General features: G+C 37.2%; 1 protein-coding gene across 1 annotated transcript; it reads left to right on the forward strand.

Moving 5' to 3' along the window:
- The first annotated feature begins 845 nt into the window (after positions 1 to 845).
- On the forward strand, positions 846 to 24,656 carry LOC134658597 (uncharacterized). Its single transcript, XM_063514249.1, has 2 exons — positions 846 to 1,744; positions 22,820 to 24,656. The coding sequence occupies exons 1-2, from the start codon at positions 846 to 848 to the stop codon at positions 24,606 to 24,608; spliced, it is 2,688 nt and encodes an 895-aa protein (XP_063370319.1). The 3' UTR covers positions 24,609 to 24,656.
- The last annotated feature ends 1,462 nt before the right edge of the window (positions 24,657 to 26,118 follow it).

The following is a 26,118-nucleotide window of genomic DNA, read 5'->3' on the forward strand; positions in this document are numbered from 1 at the left end:
CACAAACGGCATGAAACGCAAGTTTATTGAAGTGGCACAATCAGCGAAACTAACTCTGAAACGCTCAATACACAACATAACTTGCACTTTATTATCTTACTAACAGAGTTGTAATTAGCATTACAATCTACTTATGCCAACTAGACAAGATGACTATAGTTTGCGCTACGAGAAGGAAACCCTCTCTATCTCACTTATAGGAGGAGTGATAGAGACAGAAAACGTTTCGTTGTCGTAGCGCAAACGATTTTCAGCTTGGCTAGTGTAGAGTATGTTTAGTTTGTCTTTGACCTTTATGTTTTTGTGTCTATGGATTGAACAGAAGAATAAATCATTCTTAGACCAAACTAGATATGGTTGTTGTTTATTTAAAATCCTAATATTACATGGCGCAGTCAAGTATGGCTACAGGATATAATTTACCCTCCAAGTTATCCCTGGTGGGGAATCTAAGTGAAAACTTTAGAAAATTCAAGCAATCATTCAATATATACTTGAATGCCGCGGGTCTTTCCGAAGTGACAGAGGCAAGGAAAATCTCACTTTTGCTAAATCTAATTGGTGAGGAGGCTCTTGCCGTCTACAACACTCTAGATGTAAAGTCGGAAGAGGTGAAAACTCTCGAAGATACATTAAAGGTATTTGAAACATACTGCAACCCCAAAAAGAACATACTTCATTCTAGGTACCTATTTTATAATAGAAATCAGAAAGCAGGAGAATCTTTTGACAATTATTTGACTGACGTAAAACAGTTATGCAATGATTGTGATTTCAAAAATAAAGATGAAATTCTAAGGGACCGTCTTGTATTAGGTTCGAGTGACACGGATTGTCAAAAAAAGATGATAAAGAAAGGAGACCCACCCCTGGACGATGTGGTGTCATCGCTCAGAATATCTGAGATCACGAATGTACATGTTAAAGATATAACTGACAACAAACCCGATGTTAATGCGGTCACAGTGCCTAAAAGTACCCAGAAGACCTGTTCGAACTGTGGATACCATCATATCTACGGTCAATGTCCGGCGTATAACAAGACGTGTGTCAACTGTAAGAAGAGACATCATTTCGCTAAGATGTGTCGTTCCAGCAAAGTCGCATCAAATGAGGTAAACTTGCAAGATGATTCTGATTACTATGTAGAGTCTGTTACATCAGACATGTCTGTTGACTCGTTGGCGTGGTTCCAAAAGGTAATACTGCCTGGAAACAATCCGGTTCAATTCAAACTTGATCCAGGAGCTGATGTCAACATCTTACCAGTACACATCTATGAAAAGGTCATATCTTCACACCCTGTTCCCCTCAAGAAAACGGTGTCGACACTCGAGAGCTGGAATGGCTACAAAACGCAAGTCAAAGGATTAGCAACATTCAACATAGAAGTAAATGGCAAGATGTACTCTGAAACGTTTTGCATCGCGGGAAAAGAGGACGCTACACCGATTCTATCTCGAGATACGTGTGTTCGTTTAAATTTAGTAAAAAGAGTTTCATCTATCGAAGCTACTGATGATAGAAAACAACAATTAATTCGTGAAAATGAGGACTTGTTTGTAGGTTTGGGTAAGTTTAATGATCCTTATGAAATCAAATTAAAAGCTGATACTATACCTACATCCAAACCTCCATACAGAGTTCCTCTAAAAATAAGGCCAAAATTAAAAGAAGAGTTGGAAAGACTTGAGGGTCTCGGCATAATAAGCAAAGTCACGGAACCCTCGGAATGGGTTAACAGGTTAGTGGTGATTGAAAAACCTGATAAGTCTATTAGAGTGTGCCTAGACCCGAAAGATCTTAACAACGCGATAGTAAAAGATTATTGTTATATTCCTACTATTGAAGATCTATCTGCGAAAATTAAGAATGCTAAATACTTTTCAGTATTAGACTTGAAAGACGCCTTTTGGCACATTGCTTTGACTGAGACTTCCTCAAAATATTGTACATTTTCCACAATGTTTGGAACATACAAATTTAATCGTCTGCCTTTTGGCATTGTATTAGCGTCAGAAGTGTTTCAGAAACGCTTATCTGACATGTTTAGCTCAATTGATGGTGTTGTAAACTATATCGATGATGTGCTATGTTTTTCAGAAACTGAGGAAGAAATGCATAACATCTTATCTAAAGTGTTCGAAAAGGCGAGGGAATGTAATGTTCGTTTCAACAAAAAGAAGTTTCAATACATGATTAGACAAGTTAAATACTTAGGGCAAATATTTGAAAATGGTACAGTCCGACCCGATGACGACGCGATTAAAGCTATAACTAATTTTGACAGACCCAATGACAAGTCTGACTTACAAAGACTTTTAGGACTAATTAACTATTTACGACCATATATTCCCAATCTCGCTTCGCTTACTAGCCCATTGAGAGATTTACTAAAGAAAAACACGATATTTGACTGGCAAAAAATTCATACTGATGCCTTTGAGCGAATTAAGACTATCTTATCGACGAATCCCGTTCTGCAGACTTTTGATCCCAGTAAAGAGATCGTGATTCAGACTGACTCGAGCAAGACAGGCATAGGTTGTGTACTTTTGCAGGATAATAAACCCGTTTATTATGCCTCAAAATCCTTAACAGAGACTGAAATAAATTATGGTCAGATAGAGAAAGAATTTCTTGCTGTATTATTCTCTTGTAAGAAGTTTCACTCATTTATTTATGGCCAAAAAGTTATTATGTTGACAGATCATTTACCGCTGATTTCCATAATGAAAAAAGACTTACATGACATTCCGTCAACTCGCCTGCAGAGAATAAAATTAAAATTAAGTAAATACGACTTAACCATGAAGCATGTACCAGGTACACAAATGCACATAGCAGATGCATTAAGTCGAGCCTGCTCCACGGCTAGTCAAGACTGTGATAGTGATCTCAATGTAGTAATTCACAGTGTTAACGTTTCAGATGCAATACTATCTCAATTGAAACAAGAGATAAAAGTAGATCCTGTAGCATCGAAATTAATTGATTTCTTCAAAAAAGGATGGCCAACTTCCGTATCTAAGGTACCGACTGAACTGAAATTCTATTACGACATCCGAAAAACCATTTGCTTTGAGGATGACTTGATATTTATAGACCATAGGCTTTACGTTCCAACATCTCTACAAAGACTAATACTGACAAAACTGCACGAGTGTCATTTCGGCATGTCTAAGACCAAAGCTCGAGCGAAAACATTATTCTACTGGAAGAATATGTTTTCTGATATAGACAATTTCATTTCTGGCTGTAGTGTGTGCCTTAAACATTCTAATAACAACATGAAAGAACCAATGATTATGAGAGAATTACCAGAACTGCCTTTTCAGCATATTTCCGTGGACATTTTGCAATATGGTAACAATGATTATTTTACTTTATTCGACCACTATTCAAAGTGGATCGAGTTACACAAACTCAATAGTAAAACAGCTGAGACAACCATTTCTGTCTTGAAATGTATATTTTCAACGCATGGCATACCAGAAGTTATATACTCCGATAACATGCCATTTAACTCATTAGCATTCCGGGATTTTAGCGTCGAATGGGGTTTTAAAACGGTGTTTTCAAGTCCTCATTATCACCAGAGCAATGGAGCTGCAGAAAGGGCAGTGCAGACGTGTAAAGGGTTTCTAAAGAAATCTGCTGAAACGAAAACTGATATTGAGCTGTTCTTGTTAGAATATAGAAATACCCCAATTGTCAGTCTTAACTGTTCCCCTTCTGAGCTGTTATTCAATAGACTCTGTAGAACCAAACTTCCAATAAATAAAGCTTTATTAAGACCAAAACTACATAATGATATACAACATAAATTACTGAATAATTGTAATAAAAATAAATCATACTACGATCAACACACAAAATCTAGAAGTGACATTTTAGAGGAAGGGCAAAAGATAGTATATAAAGAAAAGAAAATGAAAATAGTAGTATTTGGAAACCAGGTACGGTTTACAAAATCACCAACAATCCACGATCTGTAACAATAAAAGACTTTTATGGAAACTTAAAAACTAGGAACTCGTGGTTCATCAAAGTGGACAAAAGTAATAGAGAGCCTGTCCAACCGCATGTACAGTCGGCTTGGTCTCAGATCGCTGTTCAGCAGTCACCTGCTACTAACTTGAATCCAGCTGCAAGTCCTGAGTCTGAGATGGAGTCGACGAGTGCTACTGAGGCACCTGCTCTTCCAATGCCTCTCAGAAGATCTAACAGAGATGTTAGACCTCCTAGGCATCTCAACGATTATGTGTGTACTATTTAATTCTTCAACCTTTAGATTTTATTATTTTACTTTATGTTGAAAAGGGAGATGTAGAGTATGTTTAGTTTGTCTTTGACCTTTATGTTTTTGTGTCTATGGATTGAACAGAAGAATAAATCATTCTTAGACCAAACTAGATATGGTTGTTGTTTATTTAAAATCCTAATATTACAGCTAGACTGGTGATGCTTAGCAGGGTACCATCTACGTTGTATTTATTTTAAACTCTACTACCTTGGCAATAGAGTCGTAATCATGTCACGTATTGAGCTACGTTGTTCGCCGTACTTATTTATTCTATTGTGGCGTGAGTCCGCAAGAACTCATTTCAGTTGTATGCTGGGAAGAAACTTTGCTTGCCCAGAATAAGGATGCCCAGTATAGATAGTTAACCCGATTTTTTTTTTATTTGGGTTCTGCCAAATATTTCGCTTTTCAAAAGGGTTTCGTCAAGTTTGAGAACCGCTGCTCTATAGTTCGTTTTTTTTAGCATTAGAAAGAACTTGCAAGAAATCTTGACATGTCTTTTAATTGAAAAACGCTTTTTAAAAATCAAAATCTATTACTTATGAAAGCAGAAGAATATAAATGATCGTATTAGATTCATAATTGTTACATATTTGCCGTAACTTATTTTTAAAATGTGTTTTTCAATTAAAACACACATCAAGATTGTTTACCTTATTTCTAATGCTAAAAAAAACGAAGTATGCATGTCGTCAAAAATTATTTGTTTAAATTTGAACTTTAACAGGTGTTAATAGAGTTCAAAGTTATAACTGCCATATATGGCTTCGTATGTAGCTAGAAGGTTAACACATTCACTGCCAGCGACCTGCTAAGCGGGTTTTCTGTTCGTAGGCATTTTTCGCTACATATTAGGCACAGAATAAGTAATATGTAGTATTATCATACAGATCGGACACGCACCGCCCCGCCCCGATTCGGATTACCTCGACCGCGACAGGCCGCGACAGGCCGCGACATCAATGTGTGCGTAAGTCGCTCTACTGAGAGCATGTCAGGATTCCGTCAGAAACTCAATGACGCGTGTACAGACGTGCCGCGCACACATATAAACGCAAATCATTTTTAATGTATGGCGTGTCCGCCCTGTGGTACGGGTTTGTTGGCTACGCTCGCTCGTAGCGCGTAGCTCGCGACGGCAGGGAATGACTGTTTAAGATTGTTTGTATAGTATTGTAGCTAATCATTCTAATAACTCTTAACCTATTATTATGTATGTATGTATAAACTCTTTGCTCTTTCTTTCTTTTTGTATATTTCTTCTCTTAACGGATATTACGTGTATGCAAATTTTCAGCTTCATTGTAGGTTGGGAAGTGGGTCAAATGTAACTTGCAAGAAAAATTAGCTTCCCCCAATTTTCCCTAAGTACAGTCAAGCCTTTTTTTCCGTGCCAGTTTGTATTCGTACCTAGCCTTATTAAATATTAATTCAATCAATATAAAAGGTAGCAGTGCAAGCGAATTTCGTACTAATTGTCACTGTAACAAGGTTGGAACTCAAATCGAATTCCTTGAATATTCTGGACGTCTATTCCCTACTGTTCCTTGCCAATATTACGAGGGCACAGGATATGAACAAGCAAAGTTCGCGGCTCACAAATATATGTGACGTTATCTTTGAAAAGAGACCTTATTGACGATGGCGCTTACGCCATTATTAACGATGCTCCGATATAAATACAATGCCGCGCGACGCTGTGCGGCGTAAGCGTCATTGACAATATGGTCCCTTTTCATAGATAATGCCCCATATATGATCTATCGCGGCCCGCGGGTTCATTCTCGCTGAACCAATATTTGGACTCAAACGCGGTTACACTGTTAAATACGGCAGGGTGATTAAAAGTAGGTAAGTATGTTAATTTATATTAATGTAACTTACCTATGTTAATGTTTAAACGATGCCCAAAAAGGTTTTTTTTAATAAACAACCATGTCGACAACCTTTTGCCAGACTTTAAGAGGCCCACTGATTAACAGTCCGCCGGACGGTATCGGCCTAGCCTGTCAGTTAGAACAAAAATTTTATGGTTACGAACAACTGACAGGCCGATACCATCCGGCGGACTGTTAATCAGTGGGCCCCTTTAAAATCACCATGCAACTTCTTTGCAAACCACCTAAGATAAGTGGTAGACTTTCTAAATACTTGCTAATTTAAAAAAAACGGAGTGACTAGATATTTAGGTTATTATACACCCGGTCATTTAACCTATGAAGATGAGATAGCCAATAATAACGTGGGTTTATTCCATTCATAAACAACGTGAACACTTGAATTTATACGTTCAATTGACATTATCAATTCTCACTTGACCTTTGTGGCCGTCCTGTGTCGCAAAAACGTTTGCGTTGTCCTCATTCTATTGACATCTTTTAAATCGTTCACTCGTGTTTCTTATACAAAGTTCTTAAGCGAAAGTAGCGACTAGACCACAGGAGTCTTCTACAAAAGACTCGACTTAAGCCGTTCTAACGGCTGACGGCCTTTTCAAAAAGGAATTGGTATTTTACATATCGAAAAGAAGTTCACTCAGGGACAAAAGTATATTCAATTAAATCAGAACAACCAAGCGCTGCCCTCAACCAAAGCCATCACAGCCAGATTCAAAACCCTTCCTGGCCCATCTCAAGAACACAGTTCGACTGGACATTTACAAAGCAAATCTCAAATAAAATCCGACCTCCATCAGCTTCACTTCTGGCTACGCATCCCTCACAATTAAGAAGAATCGAACGAACTAAATACCATGAAGTGGTGGTTAATATGCTTGGCGCTTAGTACGGCTGCCGCATCAGAATGTGGTATTTGCTTGCACGGACGCTGCCTAGCACCAAATCCTTTAAAAATAAACTCTGAAGACATCACAGCATCAGCGTCTGCCATCGACTTCGAGAACAACATCTTATACGTCGTTAAAGATGGTTTACAAGCTATTAATTTGGATGATAATACGAAAAGTCTTGTAGAGACTAGTCGCCCAAGTGATAACCCAGCTTATTTGACTGTTGATCAAGTTTCCGGTGACGTATACTACTCATATGGTCCAGGATCGCTGTATAAGTACCAACCTAATTCAAATGAGAATACAAAAATCAACCTGAGTACTAGTAAATATATATGGGCGTATAATGGAACTCTCTACACAGCTGGATTGGCAAAAGGATTATCATCTATTACTGGATCATCTAAGAAAAGTGTCGATACTTTTAAAAATGTTAAAGTTAAGAGTGTGACTTTTGATAAATCAGGAAATATGTACGCACGTACTGCAACTAAAGTGTATAAGGTGAAACCTAATGAAGATAAACAAGTTTTAAAAGAGTCAACCTACGGTCTTAAAAATGATAGAAATGGAAATGTGTATTTGATAGATTTTAAAAAGCATTTAATACATCAAGTGGATATGAATGAACAGGTTAACTTAGTCGGTGCTTTTGGAGCTAAATATTACAACTACATAAATCACTTTAAGTTCGATAAGTATGATAATATTATAGCTAAGTTTCCTAATACGCGTACTCTTACTTACTTTAAAGATACTTCGGAAAGGTGCAAGATTAGTAATCCAGAGAACCCTCCTTACACTGACTCATTGCGTATAATTAATTTAAATGATTCAGCAATGATACAAGAAATACCTAAACATGCCACTGATAGCCCACACTTTGGAGATTAAGTAATAGAACCTTCTATAGGTTTAACCATGTTATAACAGCAATAAGGATGCTATAATAGTAAACTAAATTTATAACTAACATAAAATTACAAAATCACTAAAATCTCAACCTAAACTAAACTAACAACTAACAAATACATCAATAATAGCAGTTTCCGCAAAAACATAATGTACAGTCATAGGGTCGATTACGTTCCTAATAAAATACTTGATGATAAAGTTACCTACTGTGTTTTATTTTAAGACAAAACATCATCCTTTACAGCAGCAGCACTTGTAATAATTATGTATGTTTTAAGCCTTATAATGTTACTTTTGTATGTAGGTACACTAAGTTTAAGACAAAAAAAAATCTATTCTTTCTTTTCTAATATACGATTTCCACCGACCGGCTGGAGTGGGGCCGCTCCTAAGCGGCATTTCACAATGCCTATACCAAAGAGTAAAGTAAGGTATACAGTATGTACCCGAGGTATGTACCTATGACAGACGCGACCCGTCCGGAGCCAACCGGCTTGCGGCCGTACCGTACATAATATGTGAAATGCGCTCTAACGCAACGCCGCCAGGACAGGCCTTACGGGCACTAAAAATGGTACTAGTTCAGCAGTTTCACTCACGAATTCGAGTCAATCGTGCAGTGTAACGCAACTAGTTGCGACCAATCGCGCGCGTAATGCGAACTCATCAACCAATCACGTTGTAGCGGTGTCACACCGCTGTACTGGCCCCATTCATGCCCCATTGTTAAGACGAAACAGGAGCTGAGATTTAAATATTTTAGGTAAATATACCCGTCTCGCTAACGGAAGCGGCTCCTAAAACTAGTGTGATAAGGACAAGCCGAAAAATCCTGCGTAAAAATCTCAAAAAACGAGGTTTCGTACTCGACTGTTTCCTCCTCCAAAACTTAACCAATAGTAACCAAATTTGGAAATATAAATGATTATGAAATTATCTGTGTCGGACCGTTTTGCTTTTTTGGCTAATTGATATCAGTTTTGAATACCACGCCTCGCATTGCGGCATAGTCAATTAGGCCATTTTGGCCATTTTTGAAGGGCTCTAGCGCCTTAAAAAACAAAAATATCAAAAAAAAGCAAAACGGTCCGAAACAGATATTGACAATATTAATCTGTGTTAAAAAAAATCATTGCTCTAGCTTCAAAACCCACGAGGAAACAGTCGAGTACGTTTGTATGGAGAAATGACCACTCCTGTTGCCTCTTAATGCCTGTAAGGCCAGTCCTGGAAATATGTGTTATTAATGAACGCCGCCCGGTCGGCGAGATGCATAGAAAGTAAGTTACGTTCTCGCGTTTATGCCAGTGCCAAACTGGTGGTAGCCACACTGACATCATTCAGATAACGTTTTGACGTCATGTGCAAGATCGAATTGCCCTAGGGGCTGTTCAGCTGTTCATAAATTAGGTCATCTAAATTTGACGATATTTGCTCCCCCCGCCTAAAATCATCCAAAAATCGTGCTTCGAATGACCCCGTTTCCTCCTATGTCATGCTACCATCATTCGATGTCCAGACCCCCCCCCCCCCCTCCAATTTGAAATGACGTAATTTATGAGTGTACCCTACGTGTGTTGTGGACATCAAAATACGCAATATAATAAACACTGTTTTTAACAAAACCTCGGTTTATTATCGTTCAATTAAAACATTATTAAACTTGTCGTCTTTTCTCGTCGCGATATCGTTTTACCTTCAAATTGTCAAATTTTTGCGACTGTGCTGTAGGGCTAAGATGGCCGGTTCTTTATCATTTGTCACCATGGCTGTCACGTTCTAGCAAACATGTAAGTGCGAAAGTGACGCATGGCATGACAGGTGATAAAAATACGACCATGATAGCTGGTTTGAGTCCTTCAGCCAAGATTACATAATAACAAAAGAGATACACCAGTCTTCATTAAGAAAACGGAAATATAGCGGAAATATAAAATACAATGTAAAATTGCCATATTAAACCAGATTTCAGAAGCATTGGCATATGCTCGTGTTATGGAAGTTTTATTCGCTGTTACTGATGTGCATACGGAATTTTTTTTAAATTGAGAAATTTTCTAAATGCGAAACCTCTCACAATTTCGTATAGGGATACGAGTATTTACATAGAATAGAATAGAAATAATTTTATTCATGAGCACAAAGACAAAATAGAAAGTTATATATGAACACAGAAACATAAAAGGATACACTTTAAATCCTGTAATTAGGCACGAAATGGTCTCACCTCAGCATGTTGCTGGCGACTTCCAACGCTGATCTTCCGATGAGACCATCCGGTGAAACAATCACCACAGGTAACATGAATACAAAACAAAATTAATATATAACATACAAAAGACAAAGTGCCTATTTTATAAATTTCTTTGGAACTTTTCAACAACTTGCACATCTGCTGATGTGTTTTGTAATCCGTGGCAAAGTCCTCAAGGCCTAACCCATCATGATTCGATTAAACTTACTCTGCAAGCCCTTTGATTGACCTTTTGGAAATGTAAGATTGACGGGTTACTGAAAGGTAAAACGGGGTACATTGCAAAATAGTAAAAAAAAAATGCCTCGCTAACGCAATAGGGAATGACGCAAAACTCTGCGTAGAGGGCGCTACTAACACGAACTAAAGGCCTACACAAAAATCTATTTCGTTATCTGTCTCTCTACCACTCTTGCACATAACAAAATTTCGATTTTTGCGTTTCGCAGTAGACCTCTGTAAACAAACCGCCGTGATGCAACAATGTTATAGTAAAAACTTATCAAAAGCTGTTTAAGCATAGGAGTTTCTCTATGTGCTAGTGCTGCACTCTGGTGGTAGAACAGTGCGATAACACTTACCTAGAGCTAGGGCACTGGGGACCGTAGGGCTGGCTTGCTCCTGGCACAAAGCACTTATGATTCTTATGAACCCTTTAGTTCTCCTACCACGTACCACATAGCCTATACACCGTTATGATTACAACTAACCAAAGGCCTATTAGGGATTTGTAATTCTCAAAATAGACCAATGGCTGATCAGCACTTCGACAACTTTGGAGCTTCGCATCAGTTTTAATTTGTGTCAAACTTAAACAGGTTTATGTGAGCTTAACACTTATCTCTAGGCGAAATATGCCTTGGCCTAAACGATCACTCATGTTAGGACGGCCCGGGTCCGGGCGGAGACGCCCGACACTTTCTATAGAAATCACGTGATCTCCGATTACCCATCATAGAAAACGAAGTGTCGAACGCCTCAGACCGGACCCGGACCGTTCTTACGTGAGTCAAATGCTACACACATTCGCCCGTGAGAGGGTGCTTGACTTGACTTGCTGGAATGCGCAATGTACAAGTGTTTTAAACCTTGACTTTTTAGTTTCTAACAAGTTTCTAATGATCAAAACTATTTCGCTCTGGCAGCCAAATACAGAAGACAATATCATTGTCAAATTAACTCTGTCAATTTGAAAAATTATGTTGACAAACATATTTCTACAGCAAAATTTTACGAAATTGCCGTGACACAAGAGCTTTAGGAAATTCCATTACGCAGTTGAGAATGTAATGAAATCTGTGTTGTTGGTAAGTGTTTTTTTATCTTTTTGATATTTTTATGATTCAAGAAGAGTCCCTGTAGGCGGATTTCTGTCTTCTCCCGAAGTCTCAGTTTATACACTAAAGGTTTCGTCATATATTGCCGACTACTAAGGTACAACCTATTCTATCGAACGATCAAAAATATGGGGCATTATCTATGAAAAGGGACCTTATTGTCGATGGCGCTTACGCCGCACAGCGTCGCGCGGCATTGTATTTATATCGGAGCATCGTTAATAATGGCGTAACCCCCATCGACAATAAGGTTCCTTTTCATAGATAACGTCACATATATCGTATATTTGATTTAAATGGAGTTCTCGCATCATTATTAGGCAACAAATCAAACTCCTTTTATTATATAGTTTGATTAGTGATTTTAAGCTGTCACAGTACTGTATATATAATTATAAACTGAAATACATATTATACACTGAAGAAAAAGTGCCCAAGCTCTCCAGTGGCCAAGCCCGGAATTCCACCGGCGTCTTTAACTTACTTGCGTGTACGAAGGGAGTGGACACTTGAGCAGGGCGTGGAGTCCTCATTCATGACAAGCGCATATAAATATTTTGCGAACGGTATAAGTTGACGCTTTACGCTTCACCGTTGCCCGCCCGCTTGTTCCGCTGGACGCTCGCTCACGCTTGCATTTGTTTAACATGCACGCCGCACGCCCCGCCCCGCTGCACGCTGCACGCCCAACTCGAGCGTCCACTCAGGCCTTACACTCAGGATCCACATGGACTGAAGCGCTTAGCGCGCTTGCGCTCTAGTTTTCACTTACCCCGCTCATTGCACAATGTGCTATTTAATTATACAAACAAACACCGAAACTTTTATCCACAATTTGTCCCTTCTGATTACTGATGTGCAGAAGGAAACTTTAAAAAATTGCGAGATTTTCCACGTGGGAAAATTTCAGAAACTACGAACATATTTCTGTTTTTTTTTTTAAGAAATTACCGTGAACTTACTTCTGATTAGAACTTTTTTTGTTCGTAACTGTTTTTATATATAAATGGAATAAATCAGCTAATTTTAAAAACGGTGTGTGGACTTGAAGCTCTAGACTAAAATATTTTTGGAAAGTTTACTACATCATTGTTTTTATAAACGATCAAATCATGTGTTTTGGAAGCACTGCACTTCGAAAAATATTTCACCAGACATCAAAAATGAAAAAGATGAATAGAATACAAACATTTTTGATTCCAGAAAGCAACGGCTCAAAATGGAAAGAGGAACCAAAGATGAGAAAAAAGACACAACGGTGCTGTATAAGAAATCCTTAAGTACTATACTCCGTGGGAGGCACTCTCGACTATTCTCCATAAGAAGCCTCAATGGTCCCAAAAGTGTAACATGTCTTCTAATAGCGCGGACTTCAGGAGATGACCTATACTATAGCGACGGTGCCAAAATAAAAAGAGACATCAGCCTCGAAACGGATATATGTAGAAAGAGACGTAACATCAGAAATAGAGCATGTAAACGTTCGGTTTCTAAGAAATCTAGTTTTGCAGATGGAGATTCTAGTTTTGGTGAGCATGAGCCGAGAGCCGTTAAGTATCATAATACAGACGTTGTGTCACTAATTGTTGACAATTTTAGAGTTTTACTCGATAAATGGATTCGTGAGTACCTTTTAGACAGTTCCGATAATTTGCAGAATGTTGAAGCTATACGTGAATCTCTTCTGAGAAAACTTAATAAAAAACTAAATCGAGCTTCAAAATCGACAAGTAAATGTGGTTTGGACTGTAAGAAGAAAAGAGTGGGGCGTCAATATTTGACAAAAGAACGCATAAATAACTGTGAGACTTGCTCAAATTGCACTGTGCCGCTACAAAATCAACGATGTACTCTGATCTCTTCTCTAAGCCTTCCAAGAAATATAGAAGATTTTAAGCAAGGCAATACTTTTAGTACCAAGAATGTCTGGGTTCCTTTAAATCAAGCAGGAGATTTATCAGATCCTTCTACTTTAATTCTACTTACAATCTCGTCTCAGTCGTTTACTAAACGCTGCGCCACTCAGAATGAACCTAAACCATGCATAGAAAAAAAACCATCATTAATAAACCTTCAAGATAAAAAAACACTTTACAGATCAGTGACTAGTGAAGGACCAGTGATTCTGCGACCTTCAAGGGCAAGAGTGGAAACCATCAGTCTTGTTAGAAATATTTATGGAGAACTTGAAATGCAAACCGATACAAAAAATGATAAAGATACAATGACTGAAGAGCATGGTTATGAATGTAGGTCATGCTCTAGAAGTAATAACAGCAGGAAAATTTCAAGAAAGTTAAAATCGTCTGGCTTATGTTTAAATAATACCAAATCTAGACATTTCACGTATTTGTATAGAAAAGCAAAAAAAAGGAATTCACGAACTAATGAATTCATAAATCACTTCCAAACAATTTTAAATTACTTTGAGCAATACGAAGGGGAAAATAATGTAATACTCGATGTACATATTAACGTCTCACCATTAGAAAATGTAGTATCGTATCAAGAAAATTTAAATAAAACTTGCGAACATCAATTTGCCATTTCAACAATTGGTAAAGCAAACTGTGGATGTTTAGATACTTTAATGGAATCTCGGGAATCAGAATCCAGTTCGAAAGATAGTAGTAAAAGTTCTGAAAATGTAAATCGTCCGGAGATAATATCACTCTTGGATGGTTCTGAAAGCAAAGCCAAGTATATTGTGGAGACTGCAAATCACTCCGATGTTGTAGAAATGGTGGAGCCTCTGCAAAACAATAATAATGCAGAATCATATGCTGCAAATACTGATGCGGAAACGTTTATTTCGGATAATAAAATAAATATCTGTTACCAAATCGATTCACTGAAAAATGTGATAAAAGGTTTATCATTGACAGCGGAAAAATTAATCACAGATCATATGCATATGCGAGAAAGAGAAACTAATAGTTCATGTAGGTCAACTCAGGTGAATGTTTGTCAATGTCATGCGGCGGTCGATACATTAATTCAGAGCTTTCCAAATACACCAACTCCTTTGAATTCAAACAATCAATCCAGTCAATCATATGCTATGTGGTATTCACAAAATCCCGTGATATTTGACACCGTTCCGGAGATGACGAAACAATTGATAAACGTGGAAATGGCGAATTATAAAACGCCAATAGGATGTCCGGATTTAAAAGCTACATCACATCCGTCATCTGTACGTGATAAAAACAACGGTTCGTTTAAGGACTTAAAGCCTGAAAATCAGCAAGATAACCTGTCCAAGTCCAGCTCTAATCAATCCAAAGGAATTCAGTTTTCATGTAATATGATAGGCGTTAACCCTGGCTTAAAACTACAGACACAATCAAAAACCACAAATTATTTCCCTGTACTTGTAAAGAAACCTTCACTCTGTTACATAGAAAGTGAATCTCTTCTAAAAGTAACAGATATGACTTCTAAACCGGAAATTCCAATCCCGAGAATGGTTAAAGAAGTAGGACTCACTTGTTCCTTTGATAATCCTTATTTAAATTTTGAAATAATGGAGGAAAAATTGGCTCCCACACAGCGTACCACAACACCGTGTCCTCGTAGTACAACTAAATTATATAGTTGTGGAGATGGTTTCAGTAATCGTAAAACAGTATCACGCGAGACAGAATCCCGCTACTGCCAACGTATACAGAAGTCATCTACAGTTCAATGTCAATCTGAAGATTTGCAATTTCATATAAACCAAGAGAAGTCTGAAATGTTGGATCAATACGGTAGAAGTGACCTAAAATCTTCTAAGAAGGCGAGATGGTTCAAAATTTGCAAGATATGTCTCTTCTGTCTTATATTTTGTATCCTAATTGTGGCTGCAACTGTAGTGTTAGTCTACACTGATATCAAACGGGTTTGGCAGAAACCGGTAAACAGCATTGGGGCAGCGGAAGCTACTTCAGCAAAAAATACGTCAGACTTAAATTTTTTACTATCTGATTTCGGTTTTTAATATTGTTTTGTTTTTGTAATGAGTAAATTTTCTTACTAAGTATATTGGAGTTTCTTTAACCCCAACAGAAATCAGTACAGACATAATTATAAACTATTTTTCAAATCGACCCCAGAATAGTAACCCTAGTAGGAGATACAGCTGGTTCCATTTTTATCGCCTGTCACTATGCCTGTCACTTTCCCACTTACACGGCTACGGCCGAGGGTTGTTTAAGTACCATCGCCCACACTGTTAACTGTACATCAGTGGACCTTATGCCCAGTGGCGTAGCTAGAGGATATGGCGCCCGGGGCAGGCACCAAACTTGCGCCCCCTCCAAATGAAATGAACTAACGAAAGGGTTACTTTTTACTAAAGTTTACTATTGATTTAGACAAATAAGTGTTTTTTTAGTCCATCGGTGGCTAACAAGCTTACGATTCACCTGATGGTAAGCGGTCACCGCATCCTATGGACTTCTATACTCCAGGGGCATTATATGCGCGTTGCCGACCATTTTAAAACTTATACCTACACTTCTTTTTTGGAGATCTCCTTAGACTTGAAGATTCAATATCGCTTGTAAGTTTGGGATCGTAGACTATTCATAGCGCGCTTTTGGACTGATTTGAAGGGACCAAGGTGACATCTAGGTGCTCCTGCTAGGGTTGCCAGATGGTCGGGATTCGGCGGGATTCTCCCGATTTTTAGAATGTGTCCCGATTCCCGAAAAACAGCATCACGTTATAAAACAATAATTTCAAGTTCTGAACTGTCGTCGAGCGAACCAGAGACCCGCGTCGATCCCGTCAGCGCGCACGCGGGCCGCGCGTGGCGAGATTGGGCAGAGAGAATACAATTAATTTAATTTGTATGGTTCATTTTCCCGACTTAAGGCCCAAAATCCCGAAAAATTTGTATTTTTTCCCGATAATAGCGCCTTTCGATCTGGCAACCCTAGCTCCTGCCCAAAGGTGACAGCAGTAGGTACTCATTATATCCGGGATCTGTCCATGGTCGTACTCAACATTTTTTAAGGGGTGGGGCAGAAGTAGGGGAGGCTGGGGACGTTGTAACACGGCACGGTTGAAACAGAGATTCTTAGCTTATGGTCAGAGACCAGGGTGGGACAACTGCCCCACCTTACCCCACCGTGGGTACGCCTATGGATCTGTCTGCCCCAGAGTAAAGTATCGCCTCCCTTTATTGAGCACACCGAGTTTTTTGGAGTGAAGCAATTATTTATTAAAAAAAACTATTGAACTTTTTTGAATATTTCTTTTTGTAACATAATCCTTTTCTAACGGCGCAGTTGCTAAAAAGAAATCAGCATCCTCACTTGGCTGAGTTGGGAAAAAAGACAAACTTTTACGTTCAAGCATGTCAAGCTTAGATGTTGCCCTTACCTAAATAAATAAAAAATACAAGCGATTTTAAGGACTTTTGGTTATTTTAGAAACTGCTAGACCCTACATTTTTTTAAAAGGTCAAAAAAGTGATACTTAATAGTATAATTTGTCAGAGTCGCCGGTCAAAGAAACTGAGGTGGAAAGCTTCCAAATAGGAATTCATTACAAAAATCCTCTTATGTTATTTCTACTATGATTTTATGGGGTCACTTCCCCATCGCTATTTCATGTTATCAGTGCAAATACCACGAACAAATATTAGAAGGCATAAAAGGAACGCAAAGCTTCACGCCGGAATTTCTTAACAAAAGTTTAAAGTTAAACTCGAAAACTACGAAAAATCGGCTAACATACATGGGGTATATTCTGATAACCAACGACGAGGATTCTAAAAAATTTTTTTGGATGTCAAGGTTTGGACCACCCTGTATACAGGGTGGCTAAAAAATAACTGCATTTCCGTTGCCAGGGAGGTTTTGGGATTATACTGAGCAATTTTTACTATGAGACCAACCCCTAAGTCGCGAAAAAAAAATTGACTGTTTCCTACATTTTGGCTGGTCCATTTTCTATGGGAGGTCTTGCCCATTTTGGCGCCCCTCCTTGGACGGCGCCCGGGGCACGTGCCCCCCCCAGCCCCCCCCCCCCTAGTTACGCCACTGCTTATGCCTTTTATAAAAAAAAAATACAGTTAGGAGTGTTGCTGTTTGTATTCGTTATTCGTTGTACTTACTCGTCGTATGGGCAAGATGTGGGCAAGTATGGTTAGATAAAGCCTACTACAGGGTGCCCGGTGGCAGATTTATGTTTTTAATATGAAATAAAAAAACAACGGATTAAGGTAGAAAATTTATTTCCATATGTTAGAAAAGAGCACAATTGCGGATTTAGTTACTTCCTTAAAAATTATATCCTCTAAATGACCTCCGTGAACACGTACGCGTTCTTCGAAGCGGAGCCTCGCGTTTAGCACTACACGCTGCAGCATAGTCGGCGGAATGTTGCGGATTTAATTGGTGATATTTTCTTTTAAATCAGCTTTAGACCGTGGGTTGTTATTATAAACTCTGCTTATGAGGTACCCCCATAGAAAAAAATCCATAGGGGTTAAATCGGGCGTTCGCGGTGGTCATGTGATATCTCCAAAACAGCATATCAATTTTCTAGGGAAATTTTCGGGAAGCACATTCATGGACACTCCGGCAGTATGGTGCGGAGCACCATCTTGCTGAAACCAGAGTGTGTGACGAGCACCATCTTGCTGAAACCAGAGTGTGTGACGAGTATGATGGATTTTCTAGCAAATTTGGCAAAAAGTAATCCATTATCATTTGTCTAGAGTCTTCACTATTGACAGTAACCTGCTTGGCCTCTGGAATTCTCAAAAAATAGGGTTTGTGGATTTTATTCCAAATTCCGCTGCACACTTAATATGTTTTCCGGCGTCCGAGTGTACCGGCTGGAGCTTAGTCTTGGGATATTCTGGACCGAAGAAGTTTTGCGAAACATTTGCACCCATGACCGAATCAAATTAACACTAGGCCCATCACTTACACGACGAATACTGTGAACAAAATTATCGGTGCAAAAACTAGCGAATCGTTCGCTTTAAAAAATGCTTCAATTGCGTAAGCACGCTGAGATACTGACCACTGGGACATAATGAAAAGAAAATCCGCAACATTGAATTTTGTAATGCCATCAAATGTCAAAATGTATTTGTTTTAGAGTCTGTTCGGAAAGAGAAGAGTCGTGGAATGTATTGGGCCCCATACATTCCACGACTCTTCTCTTTCCGCATAGACTCTATTAAAATTGTAAATTGACTTTGAAACTAGAAATCTGCTACCGGACACCCTGTAGTTCTCCTTGCACGGTAGAAAACCGGACATGAGGAGTGGTTCGGAAAAAAAGTAGAATAGCACTTTTCATTTTATTTTGTGGTAATTTTTAAGAAGTGAGATCAGATGGGGTAAGACAAACATTGGGGCAAGAGCACAGGGCAGACACGCCATACATCAAAAATGATTTGCGTTTATATGTGTGCGCGGCACGTCTGTACACGCGTCATTGTGTATGTGTGCGTAAGTCGCGAGCATGCCAGAAGTCCGTCAGATTCATGTCGCGGCCAGTCGCGGGGCGAGGTAATCCGAGTCGGGCCGGGGCGGTGCGTGGCTGTTCTGTATGATAATACTATTACTTATTCTGTGGCAAGTGTAACACTTGTAGGGGACCCTCATACTGTTACTCTTGACCTGAGTAAAATAAACTATGTTTGTCTTAGCCCATATGACCTTGCATTTTTAGGGTTCCGTAGCCAAATGGCAAAAAACGGAACCCTTATGGATTCGTTATGTCTGTCTGTCTGTCTGTCTGTCCGTCCGTATGTCACAGCTACTTTTTTCCGAAACTATAAGAACTATACTGTTGAAACTTGGTAAGTAGATGTATTCTGTGAACCGCATTAAGATTTTCACACAAAAATAGAAAAAAAAACAATAAATTTTGGGGGTTCCCCATACTTAGAAGTTAGAACTGAAACTCAATTTTTTTTTCTTCAAACCCATACGTGTGGGATATCTATAGGTCTTCAAAAATGATATTGAGGTTTCTAATATCATTTTTTTCTAAACTGAATAGTTTGCGCGAGAGACACTTCCAAAGTGGTAAAATATGTGTGTACCCCTGTAACTTCGAAAATAAGAGAATGATAAAACTAAAAAAAATATATGATGTACATTACCATGCAAACTTCCACCGGAAATTGGTTTGAACGAGATTTATTAAGTAGTTTTTTTTATTACGTCATATATCCCCTAAATACGGAACCCTTCATGGGCGAGTCCGACTCGCACTTGGCCGCTTTTAAGTTTTTCAACAACGTCAGTAACAAATTAGCGTTAAGGTACAAGTTGGTTGGTGGTTGGTTGTTGGTAGGTTGGTTGTTGGTTGGTTTCACACAAAAATAGAAAAAAAAAATTTTGTGGGTTCCCCATACATAGAACTGAAACTCATTTTTTTTTTCATCAAACCCATACGTGTGGGGTATCTATGGATAGGTCTTCAAAAATGATATTGAGGTTTCTAATATCATTTTTTTCTAAACTGAATGGTTTTCGCGAGAGACACTCCCAAATTGGTAAAATGTGTGTACATTACCATGCAAACTTCCACCGAAAATTGGTTTGAACGAGATCTAGTTAGTAGCTTTTTTTTAATAGGTACGTCATAAATCCCCTAAATACGGAACCCTTCATGGGCGAGTCCAACTCCGCTTTTTATAGTAATCTGTAGATACTACTCTCAAAAATTAATTAAGTACAATTGTATTTAAACGAAGCGATTTTAAGTTTTCGCCTTTTATATAACATCTTATCTAAAACTTTTTGAAGAGTGTCTTCCGAGAGAATTGATGAGGTGTTTTTCATAAACATAGTTGTTTTTCTTTCAGTTTGATGAGCTTAGCTTAAACCTTAAATTGTCTTTTATCCAATAGTAAACTTTTTGATTTGACTTCACTTTGAGATAGTTACATGAAATTTCCACTTATTGCGTATTTGCCATTTATACAGAAATTAGTTTCCCATAGAAAAACCTTTGTGAGAGGTTAGATTGGATATACTTCCTGGCTTCTCAAGGTAAAATACGGTTTATTGGTAAAATTCGTTTGTAAGAGGATATTCTCAAAAGCATTAAAACTTGCAAAAAGTTCAATTGTGGCATTGTAGAAAACATTTGCACTAAAAATACATTGCAATAAAATTGAGAAAACTCAAGCAATCTCATATGTATTTGAATGAGATAGTGTTTCGATTTTATGGTATTTTATCTACAGATTATTAAAAAAAATTAACTGCTTCATATTAGTTCATTTTTTTAAGCATTATAAAAAAGGTAATCAGTCTTGACGTGTCTTTTTATTGAAAACACTTTTGAAAAATAAGTCTCGGCAAATATGTAATAATTATGAATTATATACGATTATTTACATTATTTTGCTGTCATATATCATAAGTAACTGATTTTAAAAAGGGTTTTTCAATTAAAATACACGTCAAGATCGCGTATCTAGTCTCTTTCTAATGCTAAAAAGCGGCCAAGTGCGAGTCGGACTCGCCCATGAAGGGTTCCGTATTTAGGCGATTTATGACGTATAAAAAAAACTACTTACTAGATCTCGTTCAAACCAATTTTCGGTGGAAGTTTACATGGTAATGTACATCATATATTTTTTTTAGTTTTATCATTCTCTTATTTTAGAAGTTACGGGGGGGGGACACACATTTTACCACTTTGGAAGTGTCTCTCGCGCAAACTATTCAGTTTAGAAAAAAATGATATTAGAAACCTCAATATCATTTTTGAAGACCTATCCATAGATACCCCACACGTATGGGTTTGATGAAAAAAAAAATTTGAGTTTCAGTTCGAAGTATGGGGAACCCCAAAAATTTATTGTTTTTTTTTTCTATTTTTGTGTGAAAATCTTAATGCGGTTCACAGAACACATCTACTTACCAAGTTTCAACAGTATAGTTCTTATAGTTTCGGAGAAAAGTGGCTGTGACATACGGACGGACAGACGGACAGACGGACAGACAGACAGACATGACGAATCTATAAGGGTTCCGTTTTTTGCCATTTGGCTACGGATCCCTAAAAACGAACTGTAATTAGCAAAAAGTAAAAAATGTACTACTTAAGTTACGGTTAATTTTTTTCCGAACAACTCCTATGATTCCGTTTATACCTTCCAACTTCCAAGGCGAATCTGGGGGAAAATTAAATAAACATTTTATGTGAACGATTAAGTATACATCTGAAACGCAATGCATTGATTTATTTTTATTTTTTCTTGAATTTTGTCAAGTTTATATTATAATAAGTTTTTGGCAAAAAAATCATTTTTGGTACAAGCTTTTATCGCTGATTGTACTTTTCTTACGACAGACAACTAATACTCATCGAGACAATTCTAAAAACCCCTAACACAATTAGGTTGCGTTGTTTCATCACAGAGTTCCTATGGCCACCTCCTGTCTCCATCATCAGATCAGCTCGATGGTATCATAATATTGCATTGTCACCCGACTTACATTTATATGCAAAATTTCAGCTCAATCGGAAACCGGAAAGTGGATCAAATTTAACTTGCAAGATTTGATTACAGACAGACAACGGGACAAGTGAAACTAAAAATAAAAGCTTGTAATTAAAAGTAATTATGTTTTTATTGTAGCGTCTGATTATTGTAACCAATATAATAACGCGTTCCGGGTGTTGATGGGGTTGCCGCGATTTTGTAGTGCCTCTGGTATGTTTGCCGAGGCACAAATTGACAGCTTTGCGGCGATAATGCGCAAGAGGTGCGCTTCACTGATGCGTCGCCTGCGCGGCAGCCCCAACAGCATTCTGAGCGTTTTTATGGAGCGCGAAAACGGCCCCATGCTCAGCCGTTGGCAGAGACTGCATGCAGTCATCGCCTAGTTTTTAGTTTTAGTTAGTCTATTTTTATGTCATACTAACACTAGTAATAAGATTTTAATTTTAACGTTCACTAACCATGTATGGACCTTTAGTCTGAAATAAATTATTTTTATTTATTTATTTATTGTGTTTTATTTTCTTTTTTGTTACAGTTGAGGAGATTATTATAAAATTGTTTTATTATTAAACCATGATCACTTAATGTTTAACTTGGAAACAAAATATTCACAAGAACATTTTGAAGAAATGGAGATTCAAAATATGTTAAACTGTCAAAAAAACAGTAATTCAAGTATTGAAATAAGACCAACTGGTACAGCTGAGTCGGAAAAGTTTTCGGTTAATATTGACGTTGAAAGATTAAAGGATGAAAAGAAAACAACGATACTAAAAGCCAACAGTCGTAGTGATGTATCCAACAATTCAACTGATGAATCACCTAAGATTATTTATAAATCTGGTAAACTAAAACGTAGACCACCAAAGAAAACAGTTTATTACAAACATTCGAATAAATTCAAAAAAACGAATAAACACAACGGTATAAAAAACATAAACAAGAAGATAAAGAGATGCGTTGCTAGAAAAGATGCAAACTTATGCGAAATTTTGAACCAAATAAACCCCGAGTCGTTATCTGAGTTAACATCTTGTTTTATATTAAAACAAGTACCTGGAAAACAAAGCTTACTAGAAGGTTTGAATTTGGCAGAAGAAAATATCGATGAAAATAGTGAAAATCTCACGCCATCATTAAATTCGGTAGATTCGATGATAAGCAATTATAGCCAAAATACAATATATGCAATTAAAATAGAATCGTCTGAAACTGATAGTTTGGTTAGATGTTCTGAAAGTTATGTTATAAATGAACCAATGAAAGCAAATATCATCAACGTATCCAGAGCCCAGATGGACAATATATCCTTTAGAAATCCGAAAAGTTTAGATACGTTAACTGGAGAACTTGATTTAACTGACAATAGAGACCATGAAGTTCATCCTAATGACCAAAGAGATTTGCCGACTTCCAAATCTATTGAAAGAGATCTTTTTTCAGTCCAAACGGAACTGTTCACTTCTAGCGAAGCTAGTGTAGAAACTTTGGTTAACGACGATGAGAAACTAAAGACGCATACCGAAGGAAACGAATCTTTTTATCAATCAAGTTCGAACTCTTTTTCGCATTCAAGCATCACACTCCACGTGGATAATTTTGATATAGCATCAAATAAAAAATATGCAAAAATATCTTTATCTCACACTAAAACGCTTATGGATACAGTGAATGATATGGGTATGTTTCCTGAAATAACTAGACGCAGATCTTCTACTAAGTTCAATGATGTTATCGTTGCAGAAAGATTAATAACCAGTTATAAGTTATATAAAGAAAATGAGGATATGCTAAATGGTAACTATAATCAAACCGACGATTTTAAAACTAAGAGTGTTGCACAGAATGTAGACCATGGATCGAAATCAAATTTTAAGCCAAGAAACATCGAAAAGCTTCCTTTTGACATTCGTAAAATAAATGAAAAGTACGATTCATACACATGCACAAATGAATCCCAAAGTGACAAACCGTCTAGTTCATCTGAACTTTGGGACAGATTGACCGCTGCTCTAGACGCTCAAGTTCTAAAGTTAGAAAAATCACTTACTGATACAATTATAGCAGAAACGAAAATGTCGTTGAATATTTTAACCAGATTTATGCAATTTGGTTCTGAAAAACACAAGGTTGACATTGAAAGTAATGTCAATGAAGTACTAAATCAATTGGACGAAGATTTGCAATGCAATATATTGGATGGACCCCTTAAACCTAATGTTACAAGCGCAGATATTTCTTTATCTGGTTTGTTACATAATATCACAACGGGAGTACAATACAATTTGAAGTCATCTTTTGAAGTTTTGAAGCCTGCAGTAAAATCAGCAGAGGATAGCCTAGATGTTCTAAGTATAGAAGTAGATAAACCAGGACCATCTGCTTCTTCAAGCCATCGTTTGAGACCTTCGTTCTCAGCTATTCAGTTATTTTTTAAAGAAAATGCCACAGTTTTGGTTGGCGCGCCGATTTTTCTAGTATCTCTAGTTTTTATTTATTTTATATTTGTTTTAGTAGTGAATGGGATTTAACCTGTGTTGACGTACCTATTAGTGTAGGATGTTTTTTGTAGAACATGTTTCTACTATTTACCTATTATTTTTGTAGTTTTCGTCTGTCAATAAATTGTTTAGTAAATTAGAGTGTCCGACCATTTAATACATTATCTATAGTTCGTTTTTTTTAGCATTAGAAAGAACTTACAAGAAGGTAAGCGATCTTTACATGTCTTTTAATGGAAAAACGCTTTTTAAAAATCAAAAACATTACTTATGAAAGCAGAAGAATATAAATGATCGTATTAAATTCATAATTGTTACTTATTTGCCGTAACTTATTTTTAAAATGTGTTTTTCAATTAAAAGACACATCAAGATTGTTTACCTTATTTCTAATGCTAAAAAAAACGAACTACCTATACAGATATTGATTTTAAATTTCCGCCGCCAATCTTTTCCTTGCTTCTTAGACTATAGGGACTTGTCTCAAACTATTTACGTAATTTTTTATTGTTCTTTCTTTACTTAACTATATTGGACCATCATTCACAGATCTTTTGACTCCCGTATGCTGATTTTGATAAGTAGCTGTCAAAATAGGATACTTAATGAAAAAGTAACCTAAAAATGTAAACAATAAGTTTAAGGGAACGAGACTTGGACTTGGACTGAAATTGCAGTTTGGTCTGCGAGGACTAGGAACATGAAAGAAAAAGTAAAATACCGTCCAATAAAATTACATACATTTTTATTCGTTCTCAACACCCAGGCTAAATAAATAAAATAAGTTAAATTATAAGGCCTATAGAAATAATACATGGAGTCATCTTCCTCGCGTTATCCCAGCTTTTGCCACGGCTCATAGGAGCCTGGGATCCGCTTGTCAACTAATAAAAAAAATATTCATACGAGTAACAAAATTAAAATATTTGATTCCGAATCAACGAGGAATAATTACACACTGATATTACCGATTTAAATTAGTATTTGAACTTGTGATACGTATGAGATATTTATATGAAAAACGGTTCACTATTAGTAAAGAAATAAAAAAAATACTTGGGATAAAACCGAGTGATATTGTAGGTTGGATTGAGTTACCTAATAGCTAATCTAAAATTGATTGCTGTCAATTTGTGCTTATTTTGTTCATTTTGAGCTCAGTTATTTATTTACAATTACAATTAGAGTCTGTTCGGAAAGAGAAGAGTCGTGGAATGTATGGAGCCCAATACATTCCACGACTCTTCTCTTTCCGAACAGAGTCTATAATTTGTTTTGTATTATAAATTGGTCATCAAAACATATTTGTACGTTTTTTTTTATTAGGAAATATCTGATGTCGATAAATAAGCATTATCAATAGAATGACGTCGATTTTGGAAATTATAACTTTGAAACGAGTGAAATTAAATTTAAGCGGAAATGAGTTGAATTCAAAGAAGTAGCTTGTTTTATTTTAGGCTTTGACTTTCTACCTACGTGTGTTTAAATTAGGCCTACAGCAAAAGGTAGTACTAATATCAAATATGACTTGAAAGAA

Source organism: Cydia amplana, chromosome 23 (assembly GCF_948474715.1).
Source record: "Cydia amplana chromosome 23, ilCydAmpl1.1, whole genome shotgun sequence".
In the NCBI taxonomy this organism is placed as follows: Eukaryota; Metazoa; Arthropoda; class Insecta; order Lepidoptera; family Tortricidae; genus Cydia; species Cydia amplana.